This window comes from Emys orbicularis, chromosome 4 (assembly GCF_028017835.1).
Source record: "Emys orbicularis isolate rEmyOrb1 chromosome 4, rEmyOrb1.hap1, whole genome shotgun sequence".
NCBI lineage: Eukaryota > Metazoa > Chordata > Testudines > Emydidae > Emys > Emys orbicularis.
The window spans coordinates 121,698,308-121,712,704 of NC_088686.1; the positions used below are offsets into that span (position 1 = coordinate 121,698,308).

Here is a 14,397-nt window from a genome sequence, read left to right on the forward strand (position 1 = left end):
CTTTGCTTTGTCTAAACAAGTGGAAGAGATGACAGAAAGTTCGATTCCTGTTTACAGATGTGCTCAGATTTCTAGCTTTTACTGCAGCTGTAGCATATCTCAGATTTTAACTCCCTTTCCCAATATCTTTAACTTTAGACAGCTCAGTGCTGCTCCAGTTCATGTAATGTTTTCAAAGTCTTTTATGGCTTCGTCCTGCCCTATTGAAGGCAATGGGCGTTTCGGCATTGAATTCAATGGGAACAGAATTGGGCCTTCAGTCACCCCACTTTTTTAACACTTTAGGCTTAGTGATCACCATTTCATATCTGGTGGATGTGTCCCTTGATGGAGAAAAGAAAATTTCCTTTACCTGTCAATGTCTCTTCTTTGTCACTAGATGTCAATTAGGATGTATGATCTTGTGGTGGAAGCACTGGACTGGAACTTGAGAGAGCTTAGCTGTGAAAAGGCTTTTCTTGAAAAGTCACTTAGCTTACCTGTGTCTGAATTCCCAGTTTTCTGCTTGTCTGTTGTATTCACAACCTATGTCTGTCTTCTCTATTTAGAAAGTAGCTCTTTAGGACAGGAAATGTCCCTTTATGTGTTTGTCTGGTTCCTACCACAATGCAGACTAAAAATAATTTCTCCATCCCTAATAAGTAAAGTGTTAAAGGAATTGACTGTACAACTGTTGTACTGTAAGAAAGTTGCTCTGTTTGTTTAGGATAGCATTTATTCATTACAATAATTCTATACTGTTTCACAGTTTGGGAATAAATTGTTTCTGAAGGAAAGATTCAGAGATGGATCCATAACTGATAGCTTTGTCTCTCCAGAATACAGGATTGTCTGTTGGTGAGGATCAGGAGACAAGTCATCTTGTGATATCAGTGAGAAGCAGGGATTTATTTTTATTTTATTTTGAATAAAATGTGAAATTTTTGAAATTTGAATTTTTGGGGATGAAAATATGTTTGAATGATTCAGAACAAAATGAAAACATTTACATGGGAGTGTTTTTAAACCTTAGTGCTTAAACTCTTTTCTTCTACAGCTTAGTATCAGACCATCAGATGCTTGGACTATTAATAGTAACTACAGTAAAAAACAAATGAATAAACAGTGAATACTTCTGAAACAACATGTTAGTAAATATGACATAAAGGTAAGCAGTTGTTAATATTAATAAGGAAACAAGTTCTAACAAAATAAGCCTTCCTGTTGTTTATTAGAGGTTATAGGAATTACATGTACAGTATATAAAAAATGTTAATAGCAAAAATGTTCATATGATTGATTTTAACAAAACATTCTTCTTTGGATTAACTGAACCCCCCCCCCCAGCTTTTTACAATTTATTATGCAACAATACACGTCTATTTTTTAGGTTCCTAAAGTTTAAAATCTTAGATGCTCATGTAACTCTACTTCTTAAAATTAAAGCAATTGGAATTTTGCTGCATTCAGATGGCATGGTTGTGGTGAGGGTTAGTTAACAAAATATTGGTTTCATTATAAGGTCAGTTGTTGCAAGTTTAAAAAGTAATTTTGTTTGTGAACACTGTACTTTACAATTTGAACATTTTGCAACATAAAAAATTCATTGGACATAGGAGGTTACAATTTTTATTGATTTAACTATTTCTCTTTATTAAAATATACATGAGACCAAATAGAATTTTGATTTTCTTTTGTCTTTATGAAAATAATTTAACATGTTCTTTAAAAAGTTAAGGTTCGATGTAAAGTTCATTCTCCTAAACAAACAGTACAAGTCACATTTAACATGTGGTGCACTTTAGAAGGCAAGGGTTTGTTTAGATAAAGTGCATCTATATAATTGTAATGGGAAATGTGTTTTTCATTTGATAAACTTGTATGTTTTCAGTTTACATCATACAGTTTATATGTTGGATAAATCTATTACCAATATCTAATCTGGATAACATAAAACAAACAAAAAATCTATATTTCCTATACATTACACATTTGGCATAATGGTTTTACACTACGATGTAAAATACATTAGAAAAATCAAACTTGTTACCAGGGAATATTATATACAATTATCAGTATTGAAAATGTTTCTCTGGTAAAAATGTCTATAATTTAATTCCTCATGAGTCCCTTATTTTGCAATATCAATTTGATTTTAACTGGATATTCTTCTAATATTTTCCACATAATTTTCTTTCATATGCATCAAGTGTGTTTTCACTATTGTAACACATTCAAGATCTTAGACCACTGCCAGATCATTTTATGTATCAGGTATTTAAAACACCATTGGGTGGCTTTCAAAGAATGGATCGAACCTCTAGAAATAATATATAAAGCATTATTCCTCTGATTGTCTCTTTCAAAGGAAATCCCTTTCCTTTTTATGTTGACACATATCACAAGAACTCTTGAGATGATTCCTAGGAAGTGAACATTAAGATAATTTTAAATGGGTGATGCAAATCCTTTCTTTCAAAATTTAGAAGAATCCAAAATAGCTGTGTTTTTTTAATATTGAACAATGATACTATTCAGTGGATGGATAACTGTATTTTCTAAGAACAAGATATAAAAAATATCTTTATCATACTGAGAATAATTGTATATCTTCCATAGTCGGACTCACTGGCTGCTTTTTTATGAAATGTTGTTTCAAGACCATTGGCAAGAACAGTCTGTAGGTTCTTGGATTGAATAGTTGACCCATGTCGAGTTGCCACTGCAGTACAATTGCACAGTTCGTCTTTGTAACCCAAGTTCCCTGCAGCATTTGCAGAATCTTGCATATGCGTTGATGTTGTAGTTATAAATGCTAGCAGAAGGGCATTTTCCATCACATGAAACAATGTTTACCTGTTAATGAACATTTTAAATGATCATTGCATTTAAATGATTAAAAAACCTGAGTTTGAGATTTTTCAAAGAGGCCTTAAAGTAGTTAAACACCCAAATCTCACTGAAATTCAACGGAAGCTGGGCAGCAAACTACCTTACGCCTCTTTCAAAATCTCAGCCTATGTGAATAATAAAATGACTCAGCTAGGTCCACACTTTGAGGACCTGTCAAATGGAAATTTTCCATTGATTTCAATGAGACTAAGATTTGGCCACTATGCAACATACTCAGCTCTAACAAAAGGTTTTCTGAGATTTAATTGTAAAGAATTCATAATGTTACTTTGGCTAATACACAATACTTGGTGTCACTGGCTGGCTGTAGTACATGATGAGGCCTTTGGAGTTTCTTTGCTACATCAGGGAGGAATGTTCGGGTACAGAAACACTCCCTAGGAAAACTGAAGAACTTTACTCCAATAACATGGTAACAGTTGCTTACAGTAATTTCACCTGGTAGCTCCTTTATGTCCATGGGCTATCCCTTCCATTCAGAACACTTCTTAACCTTACGGATGGGCTCCTCCAACTGCTCAACCATTAACTCAGGAGGGGGAAAGTCCTGTGGCCATGTTGGAATGTCTCTCAGGGACATACCCTCAGTCTAGTGCTTGCTTCCCACATACCCTGCCTTTCTGGGTCTGCTTTCCTGCCCACTCCCCATCCCTGACACACACCTCACTGCCATGCTGCTCAGTAAGGCTGGTCTCTCAGGGGAGCAGCAATGAACAGTTCCACCCCAAGGGCCAATTTGGAACTATACTTCCCATGTTCATTTACTCTTGGAACAAAACATTCAGTTTAACATTGTCTTAGTAAGTGTCATTATAGTCTACGTAGTGAAACACCAGCACCGAGATTATGGCCTCATTCTTCCTACAGATAGTGCCACGGGTGAGCATGATGCTTTTGAAGAATTTAAGGACACATGATCCCTATCCTGTGGTATTTACAGGCTAAATACACTGTTTACTGTCATCACTATTAAAAAGACAGCTCTTTCCAGGGACAAATACTGTAAGGCACTGGGTATCACCTAAAAAGTGCTAAACACCCTCAATTCCCATTGACTTCAGTGGTAGACAAGTGCTCATTGTTTTGAAGGTCTGGATTTGTATTTCCTATTATAAATGTACGGTATAACTGGTATTTGAGATACTACTGCATTGTAACTATTAGTAAATGTTGACTTTTTAAAATGATGACCACTGCATGTGAGCCACTACAGATCGATCTGTGGTACATGCCAATTTCTGCCCTGAGGCTGAGTCAGAAATAGAATGCATACAATAGCAGAGTTAAACTCCCACCACACCTTTTCTCATGCCCACCTTTCCTTATTCCCCCCTTCCCCTGAAACAAATGATGATAGTTACTTACTGGTGTGTTACTTCTGCAGTCATTCTTGCGGATAGTCATCCTAACAGTCACCTTTTTACAAAATTTCCCATCTTCCTTACCTGCAAAGTATGCATTGATTGAAAAACATCAGCTCACAATTCTGAACATTTCAGAAATAGCAATGTTCCTATATGTGTTATGGGCTAAAGGGATACAAAAGGAGATAATAAATAATACATCACAGCATATACCAAAACCTCTTTGACAAAGAGGCAATTTGTATTTAAATCCTGGCTTTTAAAATGTGTAATTATTCCACGTATCAATGACAGTGTCCACTGTCTCTTATGTATTCAATTATATTTCTAATGTATATATTTCTAATGTATTTATTTCAGATATATAATTTTTTAAGGACAAAATCCATAAGCCACTTAAGCAGTATTGTAGCCTCTGTCATTCTGAAAATGCGTTACCTATAATACAATGTTTTCTGAAGGTAAAATGAAGTAACCATTCCTGGGAGAAGACTATTGATAGTACATTTAAATACATTTCCTGCCATAACACTATCAAACTATTGTATTTAATCAAAGTTGCAATTTTTGGTAATAAACACCTTACAACACACGGATTTGCCAACTATGTAAAGCAGGTTTGGGAGCAGGTTTGTGTTTTCATACTTTCTGTGTAAAAAGAGAAAATACTTAATTCCAATTTTTATTTGTACTATCTGTATTTTTTTTATTTTTACAAGAAAAAAGATACAAAACGTATAGATAAAACACATTCTAAAATATCTGTTTATATATAAAATGAACAAAGGGTTAAACATAATTAAAGGGGGAAATATTGAATATTTGAAGAAGAGAGATCATGCAGAAAGTTCAGTGGTTGCAGGAGTGAAAGAATTGTGTCTGATTGCAAAGGAAATGATCTTCTTCCTGCTGGAGAACCCACATCACAAAGGAGATCTAAAAGAGAAATCAAAAGTCCATTCTATTAGTTGAATTACTGCAGTTCTACTGCAGATCCCATACTGCATCATACTGTAGAACGTAGGTCTAGATCCACAAACTGATTTTGGCACCTAACTGCCACTTTAGGTGCCTAAATCCAAAATTTAGATCCTCAGAACCCCAGCCCAGCAGTCACATAATTCTGTAGACACCTAAATTCCCATTGTATTTAAGTTTCCATTGAAAAGTCCCCTAGGCACCTAAAAATCTGCCAATGAGCATATGCTCAGCCACCTAAATCCTGACACTTGGCACCTATCTCATTCCTAAACCCTGGAGAGATTCTCAAATTAGGCGTTCCCCAGGCCTAATCCAGGGGACATTCTCAGGGATCAGGCCCTACACAAAACACAACAGATGGAGGAGGAGGTGGTTGGTGCACCCCTTATAACCATTAGCCCAGTGGTGAGGGCACTCACCTTGAATGCAGGAGACCCAAGCTCAATTCCCTGTTAAACTGACTATTTTGTTATTTATACAAAATTGAATAGCTTCAACAAGAGAGACTGAGACAGCGCCACCTCAGAATATCCAAAAGCCCAGTAGTTAAGGCATTTGCTGGAGAAGTAGGAGACATGGATTCAAATCCCTACTCCACATCAGGGAGAGGGGGGATCTGAACCCCAGTGTTCCACATACTGGCTGAGTGCTCTAGCTCTGACTAAAGGTTCAAATGAAGGGGGAGGAATAGCTCTTTTTTGGGGTGGGGTGGGGGGAGAAGATGCTTAACTACTTAATTCCAGGAGAGGGTTCATGGCTGAGAATCTTGAGCAGAAATAGTTGCCTCCCTCCAGTCCCCAATTAGGTGCATAACTCCATTTGAGAGGCAGGGCTTTGGCCCTGCCCCACTCCTTGGCATTTCCTGTGAACTAGCTTAGGCAGCTCTCCACTTGGAGTGTTGGTTTTTGTGGATTGCATTCTTAGGCACTGATCTCTCCCCATGTATTATACAGGGAGCCTGGGTGGCTAACTCAGGCCTCTAGATTCCAATAGGTGTCACAACACCTAAAGTTAGGTGTTGCAACTCTGAGCCTAAATCGTCTTTGTGGATCTAGCCCTTAGGGCCTCATAATACTTTTCACCTATACATTGGTAGTGCCTTTCATCCAAGAAACTCAAAACTCTATACAAAAGGTGGATATTAATATCCCCAGGGAAACAAAGACAAATTGGTTTGCCCAAAGTCACATATTAAATCATAGCAAAGATTGGATTAGCACATGAGCCCCAATGCTCAGTTCCCTGCTCTAACCACTAGGAAATGCTGCTTCTCTAAGAAAAGTAAATGTAAGTTTTGACAAATAACTGACTCCAAGTACAGTAGAGATTTTTAGAATGTGGATTTTTTTCTAAGAAGATTATTTCCTCCCCTTACTTTTCCAATAAAAAATAGTTAGCTACTGACTATGGCAAAAGTATCAATGAATTATATCTTGGATAGGATAAAAGCACATTGAATAAGCAAGCAATAAGCCCACTAGGCGTGTCAAACAGAGAAAAGATAAAATAACATTTTTTAAAAGAAACAACTCACCATTGTTCCTTTTGTCTCCAAGGAAGTGGCCCCTGGCCAACTGAATCATATCCGAAAATGGTCAGTTGTATTCCTGCTCTTTGCTTCTCTTACCACACTGTAGATGATGCCTGTGGTAGGGAATTCTTCAGGTACAATTATGGCTATGAGTTAATCTTGGCTGCACTGCAAGTGTGTCACTTCTCAGAAACAAGTGCAGAATACAGAGTATTTTCATGTGTGTGTTGACGATTCTTAGTAACACTTACTGACAGACATGCATAGTTTGCCTTAGAACAACTTTCATACAGATAGCATATGACATTGTAGGTAACTATGTACTGTAATGAGATTCTTCTGTACATTCTGTTTGGTTCAAACACGTTATATGAGTGCCTCCAATAGAGACATGGGTACCGTGTAACTATATACACAATAATATGTGCTGTAACATTACTGATGGTCAAATTCTGTTCTCATTTACCTGGGTGTCAATAAGGATGAATGACACAGAAATCAATGGAGTTCTTCCAGACCGACATTAGTGCAAATGAATGCAGAATCTGGCCTTCAGTGATGTTACAGCATATATTATCGTTTATATAGTTACAGTCAATATCACTTGCTACGTAGCAAAGTGTACTTGTGTTTTCACAAGATTAATGTAGTGAAGGTTAGCATTCATACCATGTGTTGTAAGGCAGATACTTATGATTGTTATTGTCTGTCTCCAATTATTTTGGTATATATTTCCAGTATACTGTCCTGATTTCAATAGATTAGAAAATATGAACTGCTTTTTGTACATATGCCACTGAATGCCTCATAATATTCTAAAGAGTTATTTGAACAGTAAGCTTTACTGAGCAAAGCAATTAGTCTCTACGTTCTACAGCACTATAAACATAAAGCGATTAGCCAACTTTCTAAACATAGCAAATACACATGCAGCAAACTAAATACTATGCAAATGCTTACTACCAACAGTACATTGTTGGCTAACAACAATGCACTGCCCATACAGTGCAAAATGAAAAGAAAAAAAAACCAAACATATCTGAGCTGTTCTGAACAATGAGAAGTTAATACTACAATGCAGCTTTCAAACATGATTTGATGACATGAGGCCTGATGCTCCTATTGGGAGTACATTGTTGGAAATCAACAATGGTGCTGGTTGACTTGTTCCTACTGATTTCCAAGAAAATGTACCTGAGTTACAGTTAGCGCTAGCTGTAGGTGTGACTGGACTAACGGGAAATGGGAACAACAATGACATTCCGGAACCTGGTAAGAATATTACATTTTGAACATGTTACACATAAAACAAAAGGCTCCCTCTTATCACTAGTCAACATTTTATGGTCAGACTCACCCATGTTTGAAAAGGGAACTTAAAAAAAGGAAATTGACTTAAAATTTCATTGTGTTATGATGCAGTAGTTATTAAATATAAAATAACTAGAAAACAATAGCAAGAATAGGAGGAACTCAAACAATATTGTTTAGATACTTGTGATGTATTTTGAGCCTATTCTCCCCTCACTTACACCAGTTTTACCTTAATTTTAACTCTGATGACTTCAATGAAGTTACTCCTATTTACACTGGTGTAAGTGAGTGGTGAATCTGGCCCTCGAAGTTACTGTTAGACTTAGGGCCAAGAGATGGAAGGAATGTAATTTCCCACAAGAGTTATTTTTGAAAGTTCTCAATGTTTTTGTGAAATTTCTGTAGATTTCATTACAGGGCAATGTTTTAAACTGCAGTTTTACTGCAAAAATTAGAGAGAGAAATCATAGTGATTCATGAGGATAAGGTATTTCAAATGAAGACAAGCTGCTAGTGATCCTATTCATAAAATGTCTTATGCATTTACTATTGATCATGAAATTCTTATTGCCACAGGTTTTTTTATATTCAGTCTGGGCCATATGATTCATACAATAAATGCTGGATCTACAAGGTTATACAGATATACAATCAGTTGTATTAGGAATATAAATTCTGAATTTATTTTTATCCATTGAAAAATATGAATAGGTATTACACATTGCAAATGCAAATTTCAAAAGTTGTGGCTCTAATTTGCTGGTTGGATTTTGTTTTGGAAAATGACGCCCAAAAGAAATGGCCCTGTTTTGTCTAAATCCACAAAAAGGTTCTAATTTTGGCCCTTCTGGAAGTATAATATCAAATTATTTTACCAGCTGACAAGAAAGTACATGGCTTTTTTTAAGGCTCTTGGAGAGATTGTCTGTCCACTAGCTGATTTAAATGGCAGTCAGTGCCCTGAGGGATAATGTCAGGGGAGGCAATGGCAGCTGGGACTATTGAATGGAGTGCACAGTTATGGGGAAAATGTATTTCAGAACCAGGGACAAGTGTCTGAACCAGATTTCTGGCATGCAAAGGACAGAGCCCACCAGGACAAAGGACCCCAAAATCCTTTCTCCTCTTCCTCTAGTTAACAAGAGTGTTGGCAGAGGAAATTGATCTTCCCTAGTGTGATTTCCAGCCACTACTACCCCAAAAATGTAATTCTTAAATAAAAACATGAGGAACCCTTATCCTGGCTACCCATCTCCCATTGTAGCAGCTCTTCAGCTGGTAACCCCAGTGCAGGAAGACAGGAGGACTGGAATCCAAGGAGGGCAGCCCAGGGAGGTAATGAAGTCCCCTCCCACCACTACCAAAGATCGCTGTGCTTCTCTTCCATGGAGCAGGTGTGTAGCATCTTCATTTCCCCCACCACCACCACCACCCCCACACTGAATCCCTACTATCCTCAGAACTCGTTAGGCTATTATTCCACCTGCTTATGCTGATGTGTGGGACTTTCATCTGTCTTCTTATATGTGGGTCTGGTAGTACCATCAACCATTGTGGTTGGCTGACATAGCACATTAAAAGACCCTGTTTTCAGTTGCCTATAACTTTGCCAAAAGTTAATAATTTGTGCTGAATTTTGCCATGCCAGGTGTCTGCCTCAGAGTAAAGTTTTTTTGGAAATTTTCAGACAAAACATTCAGTGATTTCTGAGAATAGGGCTAAGGAAAAATACATTGTTTTGCCCATGTTACAAAGTTCTGGCGACCTTTTCTTTTAAAAGCTCTGGAGCCTCCAGGCTTTAGATGAGAGGCTCAAAATTTGGCAGGGCAGTGGCCTTTTTGCTGTCCCCATGAAAATCCACCCACATTTGGCTAAATGATAAGCCTTTGAAAAACTGCAGTTCTCACATCGTTAACACAGCTTTCTTAGGTTTTTGTACCTAAATTCCCTGAGGATTCCATCCACACTAAGCATGCTGCAGCTTGGGGCTGTGCAGGACTTTCCCTGCAATTGCAGCTCTGGGCTGCTACAGGCCATGCTGGATCTGGGTCCAGCCACCAAATCTGAGGGCAGGGAGACTGTCTCTCCTGTGCTCTCAATGACCTCCCTGCTGGGCCCAGGCAGTGTAGAGGAAGAAGCTGCCTGATTTTAATGCAGCAGGGACAAGAGCCATACCTGCGGGAGGAGGCAGGGAGGAGGCAGGGAAAGTGGATTGGGACAAGGATCCTTTCAGGGATGGGGGTGGAAACTGGGACTGAGAGGGAAACTGGGACTGAGAATTGCAATAGTAAGGGAGACCATGACTGGCATTTGGAGCCTGCAGTGAAGACTGGGCTTAGGACCGTAGAATGGAACTGAGATCCAGGGTGGAGAGACTGGATCTGTCTGGGCCAGGAAACTGGGACAAGGAGTTGGGGAGGGACTAGGGGCAGGGAAACTGGGAACCAGTGGGGGGGGGCGGGGAATGAGATCAGATGAGTAGCCAGGGAGGATGACTGGAACGGAGAACTAGTGGAGTGTGAGGAAGGAGCTGAGGGGCGGAGTGGAGATAGATCTGACAAGGAGACAAGGTGTGGGGGGAGAACTGGATCTGCCTGGGCAAAGAGACTAGGACAAGGAGCTGGGGGAATGGACACTGAGATTGAATGAGGAGCCAGGGATGGACACTAGGACTGAGAGAAGGGTGACCAGATAGCAAGTGTGAAAAATCGGGACAGGGGGTGGGGGGCAGTAGGAGCCCATATAAAAAAAAGCCCCAAATATCGGGACTGTCCCTATAAAATCGGGACATCTGGTCACCCTGAGAGTCAGTGGTGATGGAAAATATGGGCAACATCTGCTAGAGGTCAGGATGGGAGAGAGAGAGAGAGAGACAGATCAGATGAGGAGTCAGGAAAGGGGTAGAGTGGAGACTAGGACTGGCTAGGTAAAGATACTGGGGATTAGGAGCTGGAAATTAGAAATGGCTGGGCAAGGAGACTGGGACTGAGGATCAGAGACTGAATGGGGAGTCCAGATGGATGAGACTAGGACTTGCTGGGCAAGGAGACTGAGACTGGAATGACAATCTTGAGGAGTGGAGATAGGGACTGCCAAGGTAAGGAGAATGGGACTGGGAGGGGCAGCCTAGTGTGGGGAAAAAGACAAGACTGTGACAGGTTGGATGGGATAGGGTAGAAGAGAACAAGCTTGGGGGAATGGTCAGAAGAGTCTGTGACCACTAGAGCACACCTCCAATCAGGGCCGGCTCCAGGCACCAGGCGACCAAGCACGTGCTTGGGGTGACACCTTAGAAGGGGCGACCAATGTTGGGGTGGTGGGGGGCGCTCGCGGTGGTTTTTTTTTTTGTTTCGGCCGGTGCGGCGCGGGCTTTGGCGGCGCGGCGCTGGGGGTGGGGGGGGGGTTGGGCGGCGCGGCGCTCGGGGGTCTGGGCGGCACGGCCCAGCGCTCCAGGGGTTTGGGCGGCGCGGCGGTCCGTGGGGGGCGGGGGTTTGGGCGGCCCGGCCCGGCGCTGTGGGTGGGGGGGAGTTCGGCTGGCCCGGCGCGGCGCTCCGGGGGGGGGTGGGGGGTTGGGTGGCACGGCACGGCACTCGGGGGGGCGGGGGTTTGGGCAGCCCGGCCCGGCGCTCGGGGGGGCGGGGGTTTGGGCGGCCCGGCCCGGCGCTCGGGGGGGGGGGGGGGTTCGGCGGCGCGGCGCAGCGCTCGGGGCGGGGGGTTGAGTGGCCTGGCGCTCCGGGGGTTTGGGCGGCCCGGCGCAGTGCTGGGGGGGGGCGGGGGTTACAGCGGGGCGGTGCTCTTCTTTTTTGCCTGGGGCGGCAAAAAAGTTAGAGCTGGCCCTGCCTCCAATCCTGGAATGGAACCCAGGATTCCTGAGGCTCATCATTGTTTTGCTATCAGCAAATATCTCTGAAACCCACTGGCAAAGCATCCCATCCCCCTCTAGTGATGGTCCACATAGAAGATGACAATCTACTGTATCAGTTACTCCACTAGCTCAAAGGCAGAGATCTCTGGGGTGGATCTAAAGGTTCCAAACCTGCTGATGACCCAGGTGTGTCAATATGATGCCAAATAATGAAATTTCTGATGAGCCTCAGGAATCCTGGCTTCCATTCCAAGCTCTGGAGGGGAGTGTGCTCTAGTGGGCACAGACTTCTGTTCTGTGGCTGGGAGTCCCTTTCCCAGATCTGAAGAAGAGCTCTGTGTGGCTCAAAAGCTTATCTCTCTGACCAACAGAAATTGGTCCAATGAAACATATTACCTCATGTACCCTGTAAAGATACTATGGTATTCTTCATAATGCTAACTTCAGTATCCTGGCCAACCTGGCTAATTACTCTGTTTAGTTAAAATTCAACTACTTCAAAATTTTGAGAATTTACAAGTTCCATTACATTTTAAAATGTTTCCCAACAAATTCTGGTATGGAATGAGATGCTTCGCAATAAATGTGTGGTATTGCTATATTATAATGTGCAATTCTGCATTTAAGAAAGAAGACTTGAGGACTCTCAGATAATATGTTGATCTATGAGATCATGTGAGCATAGATGAGCTTATAGTGTCGTTACATGGAATCATGGAAAAACCTCTTTTTATTGCCTTAACTCAGGGCTAGAATTAATTGTATTTAACCAATATCCTGTAAAGTATAAATAGCCACCAGATTTCCCTCGTCCTCCTTTTAATCAACAATTTTCCTCCTTCTCAGAAAAAAAAAAAAAGATCATTCGTTTCTAGTTTAAAATTAAAAAAGCAAAATAAGGATAGAGGAAAAGAGACCAAATGTTTATGGTTATATAGTAGAATCTAAAATAACTCTAAATAATATAAATCAGCACCATATTTTGAAGGGAAAATCACTGCTTATTATAATATTTGTTATGTCCCTTTAAACCAATTACGTGTGATAGCTAATGTTTGTGCAGCACCTTGCTCATGTAAAGTACTATAGAAGTGAAAGAGATGTGCTATATCTTAGAAGTCACTGCCATAAGTTTCAAGATTTTATTATACCTCCCAGGCAACTGGGGAACTTTACTGAAGCAGAAGGAAAAAAGGTGGTTCTTCAGAATAAAGATTAAAACTAGTAGCAGTGACTTCTAAGATATGGAACATCTCTTTCACTTCTACAGCACTTTACATGTGCAAGGTGCAGCACAAATATTAGCTAACTGAGCCTCTCAATCCTCTGGGAAGTTTGCTTGCTCCTGTGAGCATCAACACAACTGTGAGGGAGAGCATTTCCATTTTACAGATGAAAAACCAGAGACAGAGAAGGCAATGGCCATATTCTGCCAACCTGGCTCATATTGAGTAGTACAATACCTTACTCCACAAGTAGTTCCATTCCTTTCTGTGGAGCTACTAGATGAGTAAGGCGCTGCACAGCATCAGTAAGGTGACAGAACCTAGCCCAAAGTGATTTGCCAACTCCTCACAGCACGTCACTAGGAGACCTGGGGGTAGAGTTTAGGACTTACTACCTCCTAACCTGTTGGTCAGTCTCCCAGAACATGCTGCCTCTCTTAAAGGTAATCTGCACAGCATTGGACTCCTCAAACTCCATTTTACTTCAGTCAATTGCATATGAGTTGTAAAATGAGTTTAAATAATGTTTGCCATAAACATCTATTTATTTATACTCATATTATATTCAAATTTATATTCATTTACATTTTTACTGGTATGAAGATAGGATTTAAAAATTTATGTTAAAGGAAATACAAATAATTTTATTCAATTGTTGTGACTTACGACAAGAATACCTGAACAGATAAAACACTGATCTTGAAAGATTAAAGTAGAATTAAACACTCATTTGCAGGTTAATTTGGAGAGGATAGGTGTACTTCAAAGCCATCAGGCCAAATACTGACCTCATAAGAGTCAATGGCAAAAACTCTGTAACTTTAATGGAGACTTTGTCTCACTGGATTTTGGAAGTATCATATTAGACCATAAAAAGGACCCTGGGTCTGATCTCACACCACTTTTACTCTAGTCTAACTCCATTAGCTCTAGTCAATATACTTCTGAAAAGTACTAGTAAAGGCCATCCTTCTTCTAGTGTCATTGAGGTCAGAATCAAGCCCTCATGCAACAGTAAGCCAGTCTTGCTCCTATTATAATCACACACTAAATGGACTTTTCTGATTCCTGAAGTCTCATTAGTCACTCACATGTTTTGCAGCATCCCTCTAGAAAGGGCACAACATAACCTCCAATCTAAACAAAAAAGAAAAACAAAAACATTAGAATAATTTCTTAATCGTAGCACCTCCATACCAGTGCTATTAGAGGTGACTTCCCTTA

At 40.4% G+C, this 14,397-nt stretch overlaps 1 protein-coding gene across 1 annotated transcript in view; it reads right to left on the minus strand.

The window, feature by feature from the left end:
- Positions 1-2,634: 2,634 nt before the first annotated feature.
- Positions 2,635-14,397, minus strand: part of OTOG (otogelin) — a 147,292-nt gene continuing 135,529 nt past the window's right edge. Inside the window, exons 50-52 of the mRNA XM_065403357.1 lie at positions 14,265-14,310; positions 4,258-4,337; positions 2,635-2,835 (exon numbers count right to left, since the gene is read on the minus strand). Of these exons, the coding sequence (XP_065259429.1) occupies positions 2,635-2,835; positions 4,258-4,337; positions 14,265-14,310 (327 nt within the window). The remainder of the gene's footprint in view (positions 2,836-4,257; positions 4,338-14,264; positions 14,311-14,397) is intronic.